The sequence below is a fragment of the Corticium candelabrum genome, chromosome 8, assembly GCF_963422355.1.
Source record: "Corticium candelabrum chromosome 8, ooCorCand1.1, whole genome shotgun sequence".
In the NCBI taxonomy this organism is placed as follows: domain Eukaryota; kingdom Metazoa; phylum Porifera; class Homoscleromorpha; order Homosclerophorida; family Plakinidae; genus Corticium; species Corticium candelabrum.
In genome coordinates, this window is record NC_085092.1 from 6,859,669 (window position 1) to 6,877,564 (window position 17,896).

Sequence of the window (17,896 nt, forward strand, 5' to 3'; positions counted from 1 at the left end):
TTGTGCATTGTGTATGTACTGGATAATAAGCTGGTTAACTATTTATTGATTATATGTACTTTGTTCTGTGTGATATTGTTATGTTTCATTGCACTAATAATACTGTCTATTATTGGACAGAAAGGACAAACACCATTACAAGCTGCAGAAGAACAGTTGCAAAAAGACTGGCGTGATTCAAATAGAGGAAATCGTTCTCGTATTATTTCTCACTTGAAAGAATTGAACAAGAATGTACGAGCTGATTGTCACACAGTATAGGTTGTGTGTATTGATTAGTAGTTGTGTGTGATGTTAGAGTTCTGTTGCAGCTGGAAATTCAGCATCAAACATCACAGATAGTACAACTGCAGTTGCCGACAACGATCATCCGAGTAAGTGAGACAATAAACATTTGATGACGTCATACAATAGACATTAACATCACTCGTAATACACTACTATGTTGTAAGCAACATGCCCACTAGTTGCGATACCGCGTAGACACAAGACAGTGTGGGCTTGAATGGGGCAACGTGGCAGGCTGTGAGGGATTTGTGAACAATGAGTTAACCAGAGTTGTCATGTCATACACTGAGCTCCGACAAGTGGTGTGAACCCAAGAGGTCACTGAGGGTGACGTTGGAGGATCAACACCCGTTAGAACCTCCATGTAGTCAAGCCCAAGAGGTCAGTCAAGCTGACTTTGGAGACTGTCACACCCCACTTGAGCCCAAGAGGTCAGTGGAGTTGACTTTGGAGGCTCAACACACCATCACAGAACCTATTTCGTTTAATGACGTACATGAGACAACTGGCTTGCACCGAAGTTGTTAGTCGCGTTGACGTTGCAACCTGAGTGGAGATACACTCGTACGTGATGTTGGGGCAAGACTGACCTGAACAAGGCCCCTCCCCCAAATGGCACGCTACCCCAAAGAGAGCCAGGAGACTGCGTGTGTACCAGGGTGCTGGGATACAACTTGAGACCATCAAATTCAACAGATATGACCGTCTGCATGTGCAAATAGTGGTAGATTTAATGCTCTAGGACAGGCCATGTAATTTTTCAACGCCTTTACCGCACATACTGAATGGTGTGTTTGTCTAATAAATGAGTCGACGTCCAAGCAGAACGGGTCCGTTTTAGAAGCCTTGATGTGCAGCCGATACCCGTTGTCGTTGGTTGTGAGATCAGGGCGTAATAGCTTTCGGTCTTTGTCACAACTGCTGGGGCTCGGAGCCGTAAATTCCGAGGACCGAATAAAGCCAAAGAAGGTCACGGTAAAGGCGGCCCAGTACATCTGATGGTCGTCGTTTGATATGTCAAGACGTTCTCGCAGCATCGATTTCATTTGACTCATGATCTTGATAGTGATTGGAAGGCAAGGAGTGGGAGGTATATGTCTAATAACGACAGTATAGTTAATGTTTGCCGCCATAAAAAAGCGAGCATCGGATGAGTGCCATTAGATTGGGGCAGCGGGACGAGCCGTGTTGCCATAAGTCGACTACGCTCTGACTGTCACAGTGGAATAAAACCCGCTTGCCAGACCAATGCTTGCCCCGCATCAAACAGGCTACGACGACAGCAAACAATTCTGGCCATGCTATCGACTTCCTCGATTCCAGCGTCTAGTGCAACTGCCAGTCACCGTGGAACCGGGTGCATCTATGTAGAGCTCCATGTCTGCGGCGGCAGAGAGATGGACATCCGGCATCATTGCCACCGCTTTCCAGGACGGGAGGAAGCAATACCACCAATGGAAATCCTACCTAGTTTTTGCTATTAACGTAGACAAGGTGTGATGACTCAATCGGACAGAGGTTGTCAGGTCAATGAGTCGGCGTAGAAACTTTGGACTGTCGGAATGACCTTGTATACAAAATTAAACTTACCGATTATGGATTATAAGTCGCACTTGGTCGCCTCACGGTGTGACAGCCATTGGGGAATTTTATCCATCAGATCCCTCAGTTTTTCAGGAGGTAACCTAGCAACCAGCACCTCGGAGTCAAGTTCAATGCCTAGGAAAGTTATGGTTGTAGTCGGGCCTGTTTCTTTGCTCCACTTCATCAGTACAGGACGCCCAGCTGATGGGCTTTGTTCTTCACCCGTGTCATGGATGCATGGCAAGTGGAGTTGTGAAGTTCGTCAAAGAAGAAACTGTCGAGGTAGTGTAGAACACGATTAATGTGGCACTCGTTGAGAAGCGTAGACCAAAGGACAAGCGCTTGTTGACGTAGTATTGGCCGTCGCAAAAGGTCCCAATCCTCTTGGCGGACTGAGCACAAACGAAAGGCATGTTTCAAGTCCATCTTCGCCATGCAGCAACCTTGATCGGTGTGTTTCATGAAGGCAGTGGCATCATCAATTTTCTTGTACCGCAAGTGGTACTTCTCCGAGTCAACGCCATTGCTAATACTAAGTCTGCCAGGACAGGTGCATAATCAGTCTCCAGCTACCATTTTTCTTTGGAACAACACCTATGCCAGAGCAGTGGAGAGTTGGCAGAGGGAGTTTGTTGTAAGCGCCAGCCATGTCACTGCGTTCGCTTTCTAAATCCAAGGGCTCGAAAAAATTGGTCCAACTAGTTGTCGACATTTGAAGAGTTTCCAAAAATTTTAGGTCGTCAAAACTTTTAGTCTAGGACGTCATGTTGATATCAATCATGGTGTTTAGTGGTATACCACAATTTTGGAGCACGTGCGAGGAGAGGACTGTGTACGAGTCTAGTAAAACATACAGCACAGTATTCCGTACTTCACAATGGCATGCAACCAAGCGTATCCACACATTATCGCTGAGCCAATGGATACGATGTGTTACACTAGACAGAGCTAAGACATCTTTGCAATAGTGATAGCTAATTGAATTAGTGATTAAACGCATACCACCTCTCTGTCAAAACAAGGCGGGGTTTCAATCAGACTTCCACATATCACATTGCGGAAGTTGTCCATTTTCTTGCTACTAAAATCATATCTACCCTAATTTGATCTACAGGATTTACCATTGCCCCTGCTTCCTCACGCGCTCCCTGGTCATAAACTTCATGCCTGTACTCTGTCGGAATCCTGAGATGGTTCTCACACTCCCCGTTTCATTATCCGGTATATGAGCAGTTTGTCAACGTATGCTGTTGGCGTAATAATTTACTACGCGTACATGTCATTGTACGACAAATGTCCCAATGCAAGCATCAACCGTGAAGTGGCACATGTTTCAGTACAGTACAGTCATCCGCCTGCATACCGAGAAAGCCATTACATACTAGCCTTGGTCTGCTATAGTCGTTGTAAAATTTAACATCAAATGATGACTTGACGACCTATTTTTTAAGCCCTGCCTTGCTGAACAATAACCTTGTGCTCGAGTGTGGACTTTAGGTTGGAAGATAAACGAAAGTAACATGCACCTGTGTAGCCAAGATTGAAACTATGATGTAGTGACCAAAGCAGTGATTCAACAAACGTACGATCAGGGTGATTGTGTAGTGACATTGCAAAACGTCAGGCTGAAGTGGAGTGTCTGGTTTATGCTGTTTATTGGGCCTGTGCAGAAACACGTGGCCTCAGGGTGATCGTCGTGGCAGATGAAACATTCGTGTCGGTATTTGCACAGGCTAGGTTGAGGCTTGGTTCTTGCATCTACCAGCATTGAAGAGACGGCAGATTTTGGGTTTGCCCGAAGGGGGATTGAAGATGTTACCGGAAGATGTGGTTGCTTGCGTGGGGGGACAAAAGGACTGGTCGGTGTGTGCACAGTCTGTTGCCACGTGACCTGGTTGGCTGCATGTATAGCAGGTGATCGAGGTTGCTGCACGACTTGAGAAGCACTGAACCCACATGTGATGGTCAATCGTGTCCCATGTTACGCTTGTGGTCCTGCTGGCAAAATAACGAAAGGCTCTATCGTAATTTAGCCAGGCTGAGGTTTGGTATTGCGAACTAGCTTGAGCGACTATAGACTGGAAGTCGATAAGTTTGTAACCTTGCGCCGGATCCGCTAGAAAGACTGTAGCCGCGTGTGCAGACCAAGTCTGAAGCCACGAGTTGATGTTGCAGACATGCCTGCACTTTGGACTAGATACCGAGGCTTTCATTGCCATGGGGACCCCGCTTTGTTAGTCGGTACTTCAGTAAGTATGGTGTCAAAGTCATCATATTCACCTGCTAGTATCTTCCTCTTTGTCCAGCTAGATAACATGCAGGTTTTCCGGTTGATTGCTAGATCCTGTTGCCGTCCATGCGTGGCCGACAGATCATAGGCGTAGGAAGCACGGGGGCCCGGGGGCACGTGCCCCCCCACTTTTTGACATGTCTGTTCTGAACATAATAACTTGAGCAACGGTTAATAAGCCTGCTGGATCTTGGCGTTTTCCTGATGTCTTCGAGAACAAAAGCAACTGGTAACTGGTAACGCCCACACAAGACCGCCAATGAAGGTGCCCCCCCAGTCGAAAGTTGCTTCCTACGCCTATGCAGATGGACGTGATTTTGATCTTGTGCAGGAACGGCGACTGGTCGATCTAAACCATTGTTTGTGTGGTGATCGAGACCTTGATAATGAGCAAGAGCTTCGGCTGCTGTCGTTGTTCCGGTTCCCACAATTGTGACTTCGCATCGTGGTACTGCTCTTTGTTGTGGTGTGATGGGAAGAGCCTGGCCTGGATCTTGAACAGGTTTGCATGGGACGAATAGCTTCAGTCATGGCAGCTACTGATGCTTGTACTGCTGACTGGATCACAGTCTCTAGTGATGTGCTGTCGATTTGCGTGGCCATGGTAGGCGTGTTTTCATTGTCATCGCCGTGGATAAAGCTGCTGTTGGCTCTGTAGTTGTTGTAGTCACTCTGTCAGTAGGAAAGAGTTCAGCGGACAGTCGCTTGATCCGTTCCAGTCTGGAGCCAGTGGAGACAAGGTGATATTGCTCTAGGAGCAATCGAATTGACACGTCTGAAAGCAAAGCAATTTCTTGAGGAAGAGTGAGGGGCGATGCTCGTCGGGTTGAATGACTAGTGCGCTTACTCATATCAAGAAAGCTACCAGCTAGACAATGCTAACCGATCAATGCAACGTTCTCACAACCATTTGTATTAATACATAGTTCAACCGCTAGCTATTGACATTACAAGGTTTGCCTAACCTCTGTAATCTTCTACTCCTGATGTTAACCTACGTTTACTATGTAAACTAACCAATGACGTCATACAATAGACATTATTTATGAGGGTCATTTCACAGTTTGAGACACTCGTTGATAAACTGTTTGTATTATTAGCAACAACACTGCCACTTACACATTTATATACTAGAGTTCTTCATTACATGTCAGCTGAAATTTTTGTCTCATATGGTTTATTAGTAATCACGTAATTAGCCGTCAAAGTTCACTCACTTTGTTGTCATGGAAGATATGAAACGGCAAGAAATCAATCACAGCAGTCCCAAATTTTCTAGGAAGTCCGGCAAGATCCAGCAGTGTTGCTATGAGGACATGGTGGAGCCATGAACTCTTCAAAGCTTTGGGGTGTTGTAACTTTTTCGTTGCCTTAGATTCTGTTTGCTCATTAATTTCTCGGGATCTACATGAAATTTGTAAGTTTGATATCAACTGGCAGTTTGCACCCAACCATGGAAGACTGGCAACGCTGCTGCACGGTCTCAGAGAGCAAGCACAGCCACTAACTCTATACCTAACCCTAAGGCAGATTTCCTGGAAACCTTGCTCACTCCCGTAGGAAATTTGCATGGTCATGTCTGAATATTGTGATCCAGATTTCCTTAGGCACCAGGAGAGAGTCAGTCACAGATGAGCCTTGTACTAGACATCTTAGTGAGTCAAGAGACGACGATTGGGTTGAAAGCGTGAGGGTTTTATGAAAGAAGATCTACGTTTGAGTTGTGAGGATGTGGCCGTGAATGTTTTGGTGTCAGGTGCATGTGCCCATCGAATTCTGAGGAATCACTCATTACTTAGAAAAGCTGCAGTGAAATGGGTCTTGCACGCCTTGACTGAATATCAGAAGTGGATGCGTGTCAAGTCAATCTCTCTCGGCAGCACATCACCAGGTACTTGCAGAGAAACCTTGACATCAATGAGACCTGGCTGTAATGTTATGTGCCAGTGCTGAAGAGACAGTCAGCCAAATGACGTCATTCATGGTCACCACATTAAGAAACTTGTGCAGTAGGGCAACAAGAGGAATGTGATGACTCTGACAATTGTTGCATAGAATCGTGAAGGTGTTCTTGTGTGCCACAAACTTTGATTGGATACTTTGGGCAACAAAGAACATTACAGCATGTTCTTTACGCAAAAAGCTGCATGGAGCGCTACTTAAATAACGAGACGTCGTGAACTGATGCATGCTGAATCATTTAACACATCAATGCCAGTTGTCACACTGGTATAGATAGTTACACAGCAAATGTTGTCTCCACCCTTCTGTGGTCATGCCCATACCTCACACAACCTATTCCCAGATTGCAGGTCCCCTGAGTGTGACTTGTTTGAAGAATTTTTACGTATTACTACAAGAGTCCAGCAGGTGACTCACCATGCAAACAGTGTTATGAAGCTGCCAGACCACTGGAACAAAGTTACTATATGCAAGCTGTTTTCACGGCTCAAATTTTTGTGTATACTTTAGTAATGTTATTTTACAATCTCATTGTAGCAAAGATTTGTGTTCATTGAATTCAGTGATGTCGTACAAGTTTGTCTCTAATTGACATACGTTTTGTGTTTGTTGTTTGGTGACGTTGTAGCAGTTATGCAGTCATTATTGTAGGTCAGTGTCTTCATCATTCTGTCTGTGCAGGTGCTATTGATCGTCTCGGTCCAATTGTTAAGGCTGATTTTGAAGTTGCCGTGAAAAAGGGGAAGTTGCCAATAATGCGAGGGAACATTGACATGCTTGGTGAAGAAGATGCAGGCAAGACGACATTGGGAGATGCTTTTCTAGATCAGCCATTTATAGAGAAGAGGGAAAGTACGGTAGGAGCAGAAGTGAAAGTGATGAGAACGGGAGGCGGTCCAAACACGAACTGGAAGGAACTGAAACCAAAAGAGAAAGAAGAGATCATTGATCAAGTTCTTGTCAGAGGCTTACTTGCAAGACAACAACAAGTTGAGGCCCCAGAGCAGACACCAGACGACAATGGAGAGGAAGCTATTGGAGAGACAAGCCAAGAAGCAGAACAGCAGCCAGCAGGTAGTACCAACACGGTAGCTTTAGCAACAGCCAGACAAGCAATTAGTAAAGAAGGCAACACGACAGAGTTGAGGAAGCCACTACGTGATTTGTTGTTTTGTAAAGAATTAACCGAGGAGCAAGCAAAGTTAGCAGAGGAACTGCGTCGTGACAAAGCTGCATTAGAAAAAAGTGAAAGTATGATGTTGATCACAGTGTGTGATCGCGGCGGTCAAGAACAGTTTCTGATGACACACGCAGCATTGATGGCAGACAACAGTCAGCACAGTGCAACCGCTTACATGATAGTGATGGATGGAACAAAGAGTCTTGCAGATCCCATACCTCAATGTTTGTTCCGACCAGAACAAGGAAGCGAGCAGTTGGTCATGCCACGTTTTGGTCCTACAACGAGACGCGAGCTATTGGCTTACCACATGAATGCCATCAAGATGGCACATCCAGTAGTGGGTTGTGGTCCTTTCCTTGGTCAGGGCTTCATTGATCAAGCACCAGTTACATTCGCCATGTCGACAAGACAAGACAAGACAAAGGACATGGATCCAAAATTCTTAGAGGAACAAGAAGAAATATTGCAAGACATTGTACAGAAGAACGACTTTGGTGGTCACATGGTGTTGGCGCAGAAAAACCCAAACAAACTGACTTTTCGTGTTGACAACAGACGATCAGGCACTGGCAGTCCGGATCCGGTGCTAATGAAGGTGAAGGAGATATTTGTAGCAATGGTGCGGTCACTGTGGAGTCAACGAGATGCTATTCCTTTGCCGTGGGCAGTTCTCGATAAATTGTTGAGCAGAGTGTCTCAACTGGATGACAACGAAGGCAAAATACTGGACATCGAAGAAGTGTGTGAGTTGGCTCGAAAATTCTGTGACATTATGACACGAAGAGAATGTCGATCGGCACTGCAGTATTTATCAAGTTTGAGCACAATTGCATTTTATTCTGATGTGAATGAGTTAAAGAAGAAGGTCTTCACTGATCGACAGTGGCTGGTCAATGTTCTCACTGTCTTTGCTACCGTCCTGCATAAGAGTAACGTGCCACCAGAACTTTGGAAAGATCTGAAGAAATTGAAGGAAGAAGGAATGATGTCATGGTCATTGGCTCACTATCTGCTGCTGCAGAAAGGTGTCAAACAAAGTCAGTTCGAGTCCATCTTGTACCTACTGCATCTATTCGACGTCATCTGTCCTACAATCACATCACCAGAGATGCTGAAGGCTGTTCTGAAGGTTGGACAGTCATTCTTTGTTCCTTGCTTGCTGGAACAGAGATATGATAACAAGTTGGCATGGCAACAGCTGGCCGGCTCCACTCGATTTCCTCCCTCTCTCATATTTCGTCCTGATGGGTTTGACACGACTCCCGAGCCGATCTACTTTCGCTTGGTGTCTCGTTGTGCCACTGAATATGCCCATCCTCGTCCCAAACTAAAAAGAGGTCATGCTGTCTTTCATGTGGATGATGATCTTGAGCTTGATCTGGAACTGGTTTACCATGAACTGCATTACATCATTGCTACAGTATATTCTCCACGTCAAGTGTTTTCTCGTGATGAGCTGAAACATCAATGTAGCATCATTCGTCAGTTTCTCATTCATCAGCTGAATGAGGCCAAGAAACGAGGATTGGATGGCTTCAAGTTTAATGTCTGTGTTTATCTTCCCTCAAGTGAAGCTGAAGATACCCAATCAATAGAAGATGATTGTTTGGTGTGCATTGATAAATATCCATCTCAACAGAGTTTGATAAACCAGAAGAATGATCGTGTGTCACGAGAGCAATTTCCCACTTTGGATATCTGGTTTAGTGACTCAAGGGAGAGTTTAGGTAAATATGATTATTTGTGTTGTTGATGGTTAGTACACAATTGTTTTTACCTTATAGATATTGAAACTGGAATTGATAGACAACAAGATGAGCAAACAACGAGTGAGTTTAGTTGTCTCGCTGTTGTTGTTTTACTGTGTACATTGACAGTTAAGTAGTAGCATGTAGTGAATATGAGGATTGTCTACTGTAGCTATGAATCATATAATGTCTGAAATGGTGTAATTGAAACATCTCTTGTTCTATTTTCAGAAAGTGAATCTGCTGATTCAAGTGTGTCAACTCTAACATCTGGAGTGTGGCAACAGTCACAAATGTCTAATCTTGATGACGAGTTGAGTTCTCAGCTGTTAGTGAAAGTTGCTGGTGAAGTATCTCACAGATGGGAGGAATTCGGGTCTCTTCTGTCAGCAGATATGTTTCCTACAAGGAAAACGGACGTTATCACTGATACATACAGAAATCCATTCTTGCGTGCTAAAGCCATGTTAGAAGAATGGAGAGAGGCAATGGGCAGAAGAGGTACTTGTGACTTGATTGCTCAAACGCTTTTGAAGATGGGTTTGAGGAAGGAGGCATGTGATATATTTGGTTATGATGTAGTAGAACTCATTTATCCAAACAAATAATTAAGGTAATTATGTGTCACGTGACTTTGATTTAGGGACATATCTTTGTGTCATTATTTTAAAATTTATTTGTAAACGCGCTGTAAAGTATAGCGATGTGCTATCAATGGAATTGAACAATAATATCTGTAAACAATAGTTTAACGAGATTCTGTCCAACATGATATACGTATTACTGGAATTGTTTACTTCGTTTGCTGCATCAAATCAAGAAAGGAAGACAGACAGACACAGAAAACACATGCAATTTAAGGCAGTATAATGTTGGCGAGTCCTATTTGCGTTATCACACATGAAATGGCGTATTACTAAATTGATTAATTAATTAAAATATTTACAACATTTTATGTTTGTGTATTTGGGATTCCAAGGTTAAGAAATGCTAACGCGCGTTAGAGTTATTTTCCTGAGCCTGCAGATGGAGCACATTAGTACACCCAAGGTATAAACTCGTTTATCTGTGTTGACTAAGTTTAGAAATCGTCTAGATTGATGACGTTCACTTGCAGAGCAAGTTCTCACACAAGAAAACACACAAAAGCCAGTTTTTACGTGACACCAAACCATCTTATCTTTCACAATCAAACCGTAGGAAGAGAAACATGGGTAAGGATAATGAGTGATAGGATACTGTCAGTCTGGGTACAGTAACCGTACGTATACGTGTTTGTGTGAATGTTTGTTTGTCCATTTACTGGTTTGTCAATTTGTCTGTCTGTTTGCTTGTTTGTCTTTTTATTTATTTGTTTGTTGCGTTTCCTGTTGTCTGTCTGTTTGCCTGTTTTGTTTATTTTGTGTGTGTGTGCGTGCGTGCGTGCGTGCGTGCGTGCGTGTGTGCATGTGCTTGTGCATGTGTCTGTCTGTTTGTATTTGCATGTCACATCTAGGACTTTGTTGTAGGCACCAGAATTTTGTTTATGTGGTGTGTGTCTTCCAATTTGTGTTTTTGTGGTTAGCTGTTGCATACTCACATCTTACAAGTGGAAACGCTACCATTAAACACAAAAGGCTCGCCCTTGAAGATAACCTACAAAACATTCAGATCATTGACATTCATCATTGCTAAAGATCGTGAATGCCAAGACATCTATGATACTCTGGTGCACTTCTCTAAACCAAGTGAGTGTTAAGCATGATCAACAAAGATACAAGATGTTGGTATTTAGGGGCATAGATACTTTACGTAGGGTCCGACTCTAGGCGACTTTACGTAGTATTTGACTGGATCCAAGAAGAACTGCTTTCTGTAAGTGCTGCAGGTTCTGATGACCTGGAATAATGTGCAACCACCGTGCAATACCTGCGTGCACTGTGCCCAGTGCTCCCAACACCACTGGAACAACCAGTGTCCGACACTGCCACATGCAGCTTACCTTCACCCGTAGGTCACTGTACTTCGTCAACTTCTCGGCCTGTTTCCTGGCGATGTTACTTTCAGTAGGACAGCTGATATCAATAAGAAGACAAGAGTTTGTCTTCTTATTTCTGAAACAGATGTCAGGACGATTGGCAACAATCTTCCTAGCAGTAAGGATGACTGTATCCCACATCATAGTAATGTCGTTCGTCTCCACAAGCCTATCATGATGATGCCGGTACCATCTGCTCTTTGCTGGAACCCCAAAATGACGACAAATGTCCCAGTGGATAATGGAGGCCACCCGATTGTGTCGATCAGTGTAGTCTATCGGTGCCAAGGCACTACAGCCTGCGACAATGTGGTCAACTGTTTTCATGTCTACACTGCACAAGCGGCAAGTGGGACCGACATTTCGATGCAGAATGTTGCGCTCATAACACCGACTTTGGTCTTAAGCAGCAACAACCAGTTCCTCAGTTGCAGCAGGAAGATTGGATGGCTTCAGCCGTCTGTAGGTCTCTTTCATATCCACAGGTGGTTTCTCAGTGAGACGGCGATACTGACCATGCATTGGTTTTCTGCTCCAGAACTTAACAAGAACCGCTTCCTACAGAAATATTTCGCATCCGTCTGAGGTGCTTGCTCGAAGACACCATCGCACAGGATGGTCCCACTTCCATGCAGGCTCTTTGACTTGTTGTCTTTAGAAAGACTCTCCTGCAGTTGTGCAGTAAACTGCCTGGCCATGCATTGGATCGAATGAGAGGACTTCGTAGCATCACACTCCTGTACATTTGCATAAATCCCCACAATACAAGACTGATATGTTGACTCGATCTGTTGTAATCTTCAACCACCCTGGGTGCACAAGAGTGTATAGCCGGTTAACGTCTGCCGCACGATTTTAGTATTTTTTATTTATTATTTATATTTATTATTTATTATTTATTATATATTTATTATTTATTTATTATTTATTTATTATTTTTTATTTTTTTATTTATTATTTATTTATTATTTATGTATTTATTATTTATTTTTTATTTATTTATTTATTATTCATTCATTTATTTATTCATTCATTTATTTATTTATTTATTATTTATTATTTATTATTTCTTTATTATTTCTTTATTTGTTTCTTATTTTTATTTATCTATTATTTATTTATTTATTTATTTATTATTTATTTTTTATTTATATTTATTTATTATTTATTTATTATTTATATTTATTTATTATTTATTTATTATTTATATTTATTTTTTATTTATTTATTATTTATTATTTATTTATTATTTATATTTATTTATTATTTATTTATTTATTTATTTATACTTTATCATGGGTGATATACTGTACACATAATTACGTGAGAGTCATTCTGTTGATGTTGTAGATTGATATGATGAGATATATGCATTTCACTACTCTCTACAAGAGAAGAAATTTAGCCGCGAGAACGGCCGGTCTATTTTCAATCACGATAAAGAGTTTGGTCGAATGGGCATTCCCAACGACTACTGGCATTACAGTCCATTGAATGAGAACTACAAGGTTAGTGCGATTGATGTAAGAAGGTGGAGAGTTGGTGTGACGTGTCGTTTGTTGTAGCTTTGTCAGACGTATCCTGAGTGGCTGTATGTGCCGATTGGCGTGAGTGAAGAAGTCGTGAATGGCAGTGCTAAGTTTAGAGTGCAGAGAGTGTACCAGCATTGTCATATTACCACCAAGAGACATAGGTGACGGATATAGTTCACATTGGATGGTGTGTGTCTGTCTATTTCCTTTTTTTATTTTTTGCTTAATTTTTTGTATATTTGTTTATTTGTTTGTTTATTTATTTATTTGTTTGTTTATTTGTTTGTTTATTTATTTGTTTGTTTATTTATTTGTTTGTTTGTTTGTCTGATTGTTTGTCCATTAGGTGAAACTTTGATAAGGTGATAAAGGGAGGAAGTTATTCTAATGTGGCTGCCATTGTCTAGTCGAGAACTAACTCAGCTGCAGGTAAGTACACTAAAAGAGATTCAAACTGTCAATCTGCATGTAAAAATAAATATTTAATATTTGTGGTCAACAATTGGTCTACTTGGGCAGGCACCTGAAGCTTGTGATCTGTACACGAGAGCAAGTTGGAGTGGGAAGACCTTTTGCTGGCAGTATCTTTGAGACCAAGAAGTGACTTGCTGGCTATTCCTATAAGGAACATTGTCCGGAAGTGTGTCTATGTCCAGATATCTTGCACCAGATTCAGAAATGCTCAGTCCTATCTCTCTCTCATCCCTAATGAAATAGAAGTAGATTGATAAGTTTTTCAAGATTACTATTTTTAAGTTGTAGCTGGTTGCATTATATCATGTATTATAATTATAAAGTGGATACACAATAGAGCTTTATGAATATCCAAGCGACTTGTTCACAGTTGTAAGTGCTGCATGGTTGACATGTATATGTACAACACTAGCATTCTAGACCTGTCTATGTAATGTTAATTTGATTGCACCAGCATAGCATATAGAAAGTTGAGTCATATTTGACAGTAACTAAAAGTTAAATTGTCTTCTTGTCACACTAAAGCTTCGATTATTTGAAATCTGTTAGTCGGTATTGACATATCTGATCACTACTCCCTCAAATATGCTGTTTAAAAATTAAAACTGCACAAGTGAACTTGTACTGTCCATGTCAATGTTTGGATAAAATTTGAAAGATTGATATTAATATTTTATTATAACAGTTATTTGTACTCGACTTTGGCAGTGAACTAGCAGTAAATTATAGGGTCGTCATGTGCTGTGTGTACAGTTGAAGTTTGATAGACATATAATCTATTCTAATTATATTTCTGTTGATGATATAAGACGTTTAAAACAAATATTAAGTTTGACAGCAATTAGATGTTATCTTCTTGTAATACAAGAGCTCCGATTATTTGAAATCTGTTAGTCGATATTGACATATCTGATCACTACTCCCTCAAATATACTGTTTAGCAATTAAAACTGCACAAGTGAACTTGTACTGTCCATGTCAATGTTTGGATCAAATTTGAAAGATTGATATTAATATTTTATTATAACAGTTATTTGTACTCGACTTTGGCAGTGAACTAGCAGTAAATTGTAGGGTCATCATGTGCTGTGTGTACAGTTGAAGTTTGATAGACATATAATATATTCTAATTATATTTCTGTTGATGTTATGAGATGTTTAAAACAAAGAGTAAGTTTGACAGCAATTAGATATTATCTTCTTGTAATACAAGAGCTCCGATTATTTGAAATCTGTTAGTCGATATTGACATATCTGCTCACTACTCCCTCGAATGTGCTGATATTAATATTTTATTATAATGCAGTTATTTGTACTCGACTTTGGCAGTGAACTAGCAGTAAATTGTATAAGCTAGTGCATTATGTGCTGCATGTGTACAGTTGAAGTTGGATAGACATAATATCTATTCTAATTAATACTATATACATAATTTGAAATCTATATACCAACTTACATAGTGTTTAATTACCACTTTGAGTGGAAAAAATTTGTACAAACTATAAAGTTTTCACATTAATATATACTTCAATACTATATATATATATATATATATATATATATATATATATATATATATATATATATATATATTATCAGTCCAACGCACTCCAGCTGAATATTGGGTTGTGTTCTACAAGATCTTGCATGTGTATGGCCAGGTTCTTTTCTGCCGCAAGAAATTAAATCACAAAATCTAGCATTTGATACAACCCCAAGAAATCTAGATCAAAATAGAAAATGTTAGCAAAGCAATTCAAAATAAGGCGACCATCTCTACCGTCCTTGTGCATAGCAGTGTTCCAAATAAGGTCTTGGTAGGCGTGGCTGTTTATATAAGCCGGCTGCAAGACGACGCTTTCCTCGTGTATTCCTTCCTACGGTAAGTGAATGGACTTTCCTTGCTACCGTTGCCTAAATCGACATGTTATAGTATGCGAAATTGCCCAATTCGCATGCGGTAACTGTAGGACCAGACGTTCTTGCGAAACCGTACACGTCTCATCGATCGCTCATCGAGATCTCTAGCTTGCGTGACGCACGACTTCCGCGTGAGAAGGTGCACATATGCATGCGCTCTAGGGATATGCATTCGCATGTGCACGACCGCGTCTAGAGTGTTGCGCAATTCGTGCGAGCGTATCACCTTCGCATGCGGAAGTCGTGCGTCACGCATCTCCGCATGCGATAGGGACATTCGCATGCGAGACCTTCTCGAGTGTTGCGGAATTTGTGCGAGCGTATCACCTTCGCATGCGGAACTCGTGCGTTACGCACTGCGAGCTAGTCTCCGCATGCGAAATCGGCCAATTCGCATGCGTAAACGACATTCGCATGAGACTCGCATGCGAATCTGATGCGGTCGCATGAAGATTTTCTTTAGGGATATATATGTATGCATGCAAGACAACCAGGTAATATGCAATACTAAAGTGCGTTCACGAATTAGAGCGACTGGTGGAATGTAGGGTACACCTTAAGGCGTGGCGTAGTGTTTGTGTAAACGGATGTTATATTGTCACAGGAGGCAATTAACATCTATGTTTCAGAGCGTATGGTGTCAATGACAAATTAGTTAACTATAGTGTTACGTGAAAGTGTACGTATGAAGGTGTTGCCTCTGGCTGCCTCGCTGGCTTGAAACGTGGTTTGCTTCATGATGCAATGATCTACTAAAACTTGTACTTTTGCTATAACCCGTGACAACAGACCCGAACGTTTCTAGGCGCTCACTGGTTGTATGTGTCAGTTGTCCCTTCTAGGAACAGCTGTATGTACCAGATACATACACTCATTCACTTCTGGCTCAGAGAAACGTCTGGAAACCACGAGAACTTGACTAATTTGACCATATCAAAACCAAACTGACCAGCATTTAGTGCATTCTTGAGCGTTGATGACATCACTATGAGGACTCTGACCTCCTCTGACCTGTAGTTATGCTGCACAGCACAACACAGGGATTGCTGGGTTTACGATGGAAAACATCAAGCGTCTGTGTAGAGAAGGTATAGCAAACGTTACTGTGGAAAAGTGGGCAAACTGCGTGAGGCACGTGCACGTACGTGAGAAGGTGGAAAAGCATTACAGGACAATACACGGTGTGCTAGGCGACGTTGTAGAGCAGATGGTCATTGAATTCGAAGTTCGTCCTGAATCAGAAGATTCGTCGTCGTGTGAAACTGAAAGTTCCAAGGACGAAGAGTAGAAACGGATCCTAGACGCACTCTTTCCTAGCTAACTGACACTCCAACTGGGAAGTTTACTGTGTCGGGTTACTGTTAACAGCCTGCTAGCTATAACAATTATGTACTTAGCTTTATGCAATTAACCCTAATCCCGCCTTTCTCCGCCCTCTAAGTCATTAAAATACAGGAAATTGGCTCTACTAACTTCAGTTACGTCTCTGTAGCCCAACGATGAGTGTAATTAGATCCGGCAAGTGAAGAGCTTTCGATTGATACCAATATCCGCCCGGAGGGCAACACATTCGTCGCACAAATGGCCACATTCCACCAATCTCTCTAATGTGTGAACTCACTTTAGTACTAATTCATCTAGTCCAGCTTTGTAACTGCATCACAAATATATGGCACACACACAATTGCAAGACCGGTCAGCAGTAGTGCATTGCAACGTAAAACCAATACGATGAGTCCAAGTCCACTTATTGTGCGTCCATCAGCTGGCATTCAGAGCCAGTATATTGGAGAAGACCATTCAGCACCTACCATTACCCGGGCCAAGAATGCAGCCACTCCATTACTTTCTTCTACTTTAGGGTCTGAAGACTTTGTTGATGGGGACTGTACGAGTTTCAAGCAGACAAGTATGTGTCAGAATGAATCGATTAGTTGTGTACCTTGTAAAGATGATGGACAGTCTGGATTCAAAGAGGATTATCGTACAGAAGAACAAGATTTTCCAGTTGCCCAACTGCCTGGTAATGTTGGAATAGGACACAAACATGTCAGAGCGAGGAAGGAAACTCAACGTGAATGTGTTACCAAAGATGATTTGCATTTGCTGTCATTGTTTGACAAAGAAAGTATAATTGTATCAAAAGCCCAAATTGTTTATTTTGTTTGCTTGTAGATTGATTGTAAAGCTGTGGATGGTGAAGTTCGATGCAAAAGTTGCAAGGAGCAACTGGTTGCAGGTGACCAAATCTAGTCGCTCGGTATCATTTCTGAGTATCCCTGGTTACGTAATATTGTATTTGTAGCTCTCAGTACAGTGGAAGTTAGCTGTGAAATAGATGACATTTTGAGTAAACTTGGCCATAGCTGCACACCTTCTAGATGCTTTGTTTGTACTGAGCAAGATCTAACTGTCAAATGCTTAGTTTTACCTCAAACATCTACAGTTTGGCCATTTTCTGGTACTGTACTTGTCGATTCCGAGCCTGTGACTAGTACTCATTGATCTTTCTTGGTTTTTCCTAGGATTAAACTGCATTTGGAGTGAGGCCGAAGGGTTGACCTATGTGCCACTGGTTTGCTCTAATTGTAGTACTCACTGCTCGCCTGAGTCTCCTCCTCTTGTAGGATTCAAAGTTGTTCCTTGTAATCGACCGTCACTGATGAAGAGATTGACTGAGGTGACACAAACTATAGACGTGCATGTAGTCTATTGGCTCAATGGTTGGTTTCTCGTTCAGGTTTATCTTTTACAATCAGCTGTCGATTATACTCAATAAATGAAGCAGAAGACTAAGTGAATTATCAAATAGAGTTGCACTAAAGATGACTATTTGATGAGACTATCAATTTAATTAAATATTTGTTGTTTGATTATGTCTTGTTTTAATTAACATCT

General features: G+C 41.7%; 2 protein-coding genes and 1 long non-coding RNA gene across 3 annotated transcripts; all 3 read left to right on the forward strand.

Annotated features, from left to right (window-relative positions):
- Window positions 1-232: 232 nt before the first annotated feature.
- LOC134182981 (uncharacterized) lies at window positions 233-9,841 on the forward strand. The gene is made up of 5 exons (XM_062650426.1): window positions 233-247; window positions 299-374; window positions 6,806-9,034; window positions 9,092-9,136; window positions 9,287-9,841. The coding sequence occupies exons 1-5, from the start codon at window positions 233-235 to the stop codon at window positions 9,661-9,663; spliced, it is 2,742 nt and encodes a 913-aa protein (XP_062506410.1). The 3' UTR covers window positions 9,664-9,841.
- A 373-nt stretch (window positions 9,842-10,214) lies between these two features.
- LOC134183760 (uncharacterized) lies at window positions 10,215-13,114 on the forward strand. Its single transcript, XR_009970552.1, has 5 exons — window positions 10,215-10,269; window positions 10,620-10,782; window positions 12,423-12,580; window positions 12,638-12,765; window positions 12,951-13,114. It is a non-coding gene; the product is annotated as an uncharacterized LOC134183760 (long non-coding RNA).
- A 1,804-nt stretch (window positions 13,115-14,918) lies between these two features.
- Window positions 14,919-17,841, forward strand: LOC134183512 (uncharacterized). Its single transcript, XM_062651071.1, has 6 exons — window positions 14,919-14,960; window positions 16,860-16,907; window positions 17,174-17,237; window positions 17,304-17,459; window positions 17,524-17,678; window positions 17,739-17,841. Exons 2-6 carry the CDS (start codon window positions 16,878-16,880, stop codon window positions 17,775-17,777), a joined length of 444 nt encoding a protein of 147 aa, XP_062507055.1. The 5' UTR covers window positions 14,919-14,960; window positions 16,860-16,877; the 3' UTR covers window positions 17,778-17,841.
- The last annotated feature ends 55 nt before the right edge of the window (window positions 17,842-17,896 follow it).

Coding starts and splice junctions, on each gene's coding strand:
- LOC134182981 (XM_062650426.1), top strand. Junction 375..6,805: donor TGCCGACAACGATCATCCGA/GTAAGTGAGACA, acceptor CTGTCTGTGCAG/GTGCTATTGATCGTCTCGGT. Junction 9,035..9,091: donor TGACTCAAGGGAGAGTTTAG/GTAAATATGATT, acceptor TTTACCTTATAG/ATATTGAAACTGGAATTGAT.
- LOC134183512 (XM_062651071.1), top strand. CDS start 16,878: ATGGGGACTGTACGAGTTTCAAGCAGACAA. Junction 16,908..17,173: donor TACGAGTTTCAAGCAGACAA/GTATGTGTCAGA, acceptor GTTTGCTTGTAG/ATTGATTGTAAAGCTGTGGA. Junction 17,460..17,523: donor TACAGTTTGGCCATTTTCTG/GTACTGTACTTG, acceptor GGTTTTTCCTAG/GATTAAACTGCATTTGGAGT.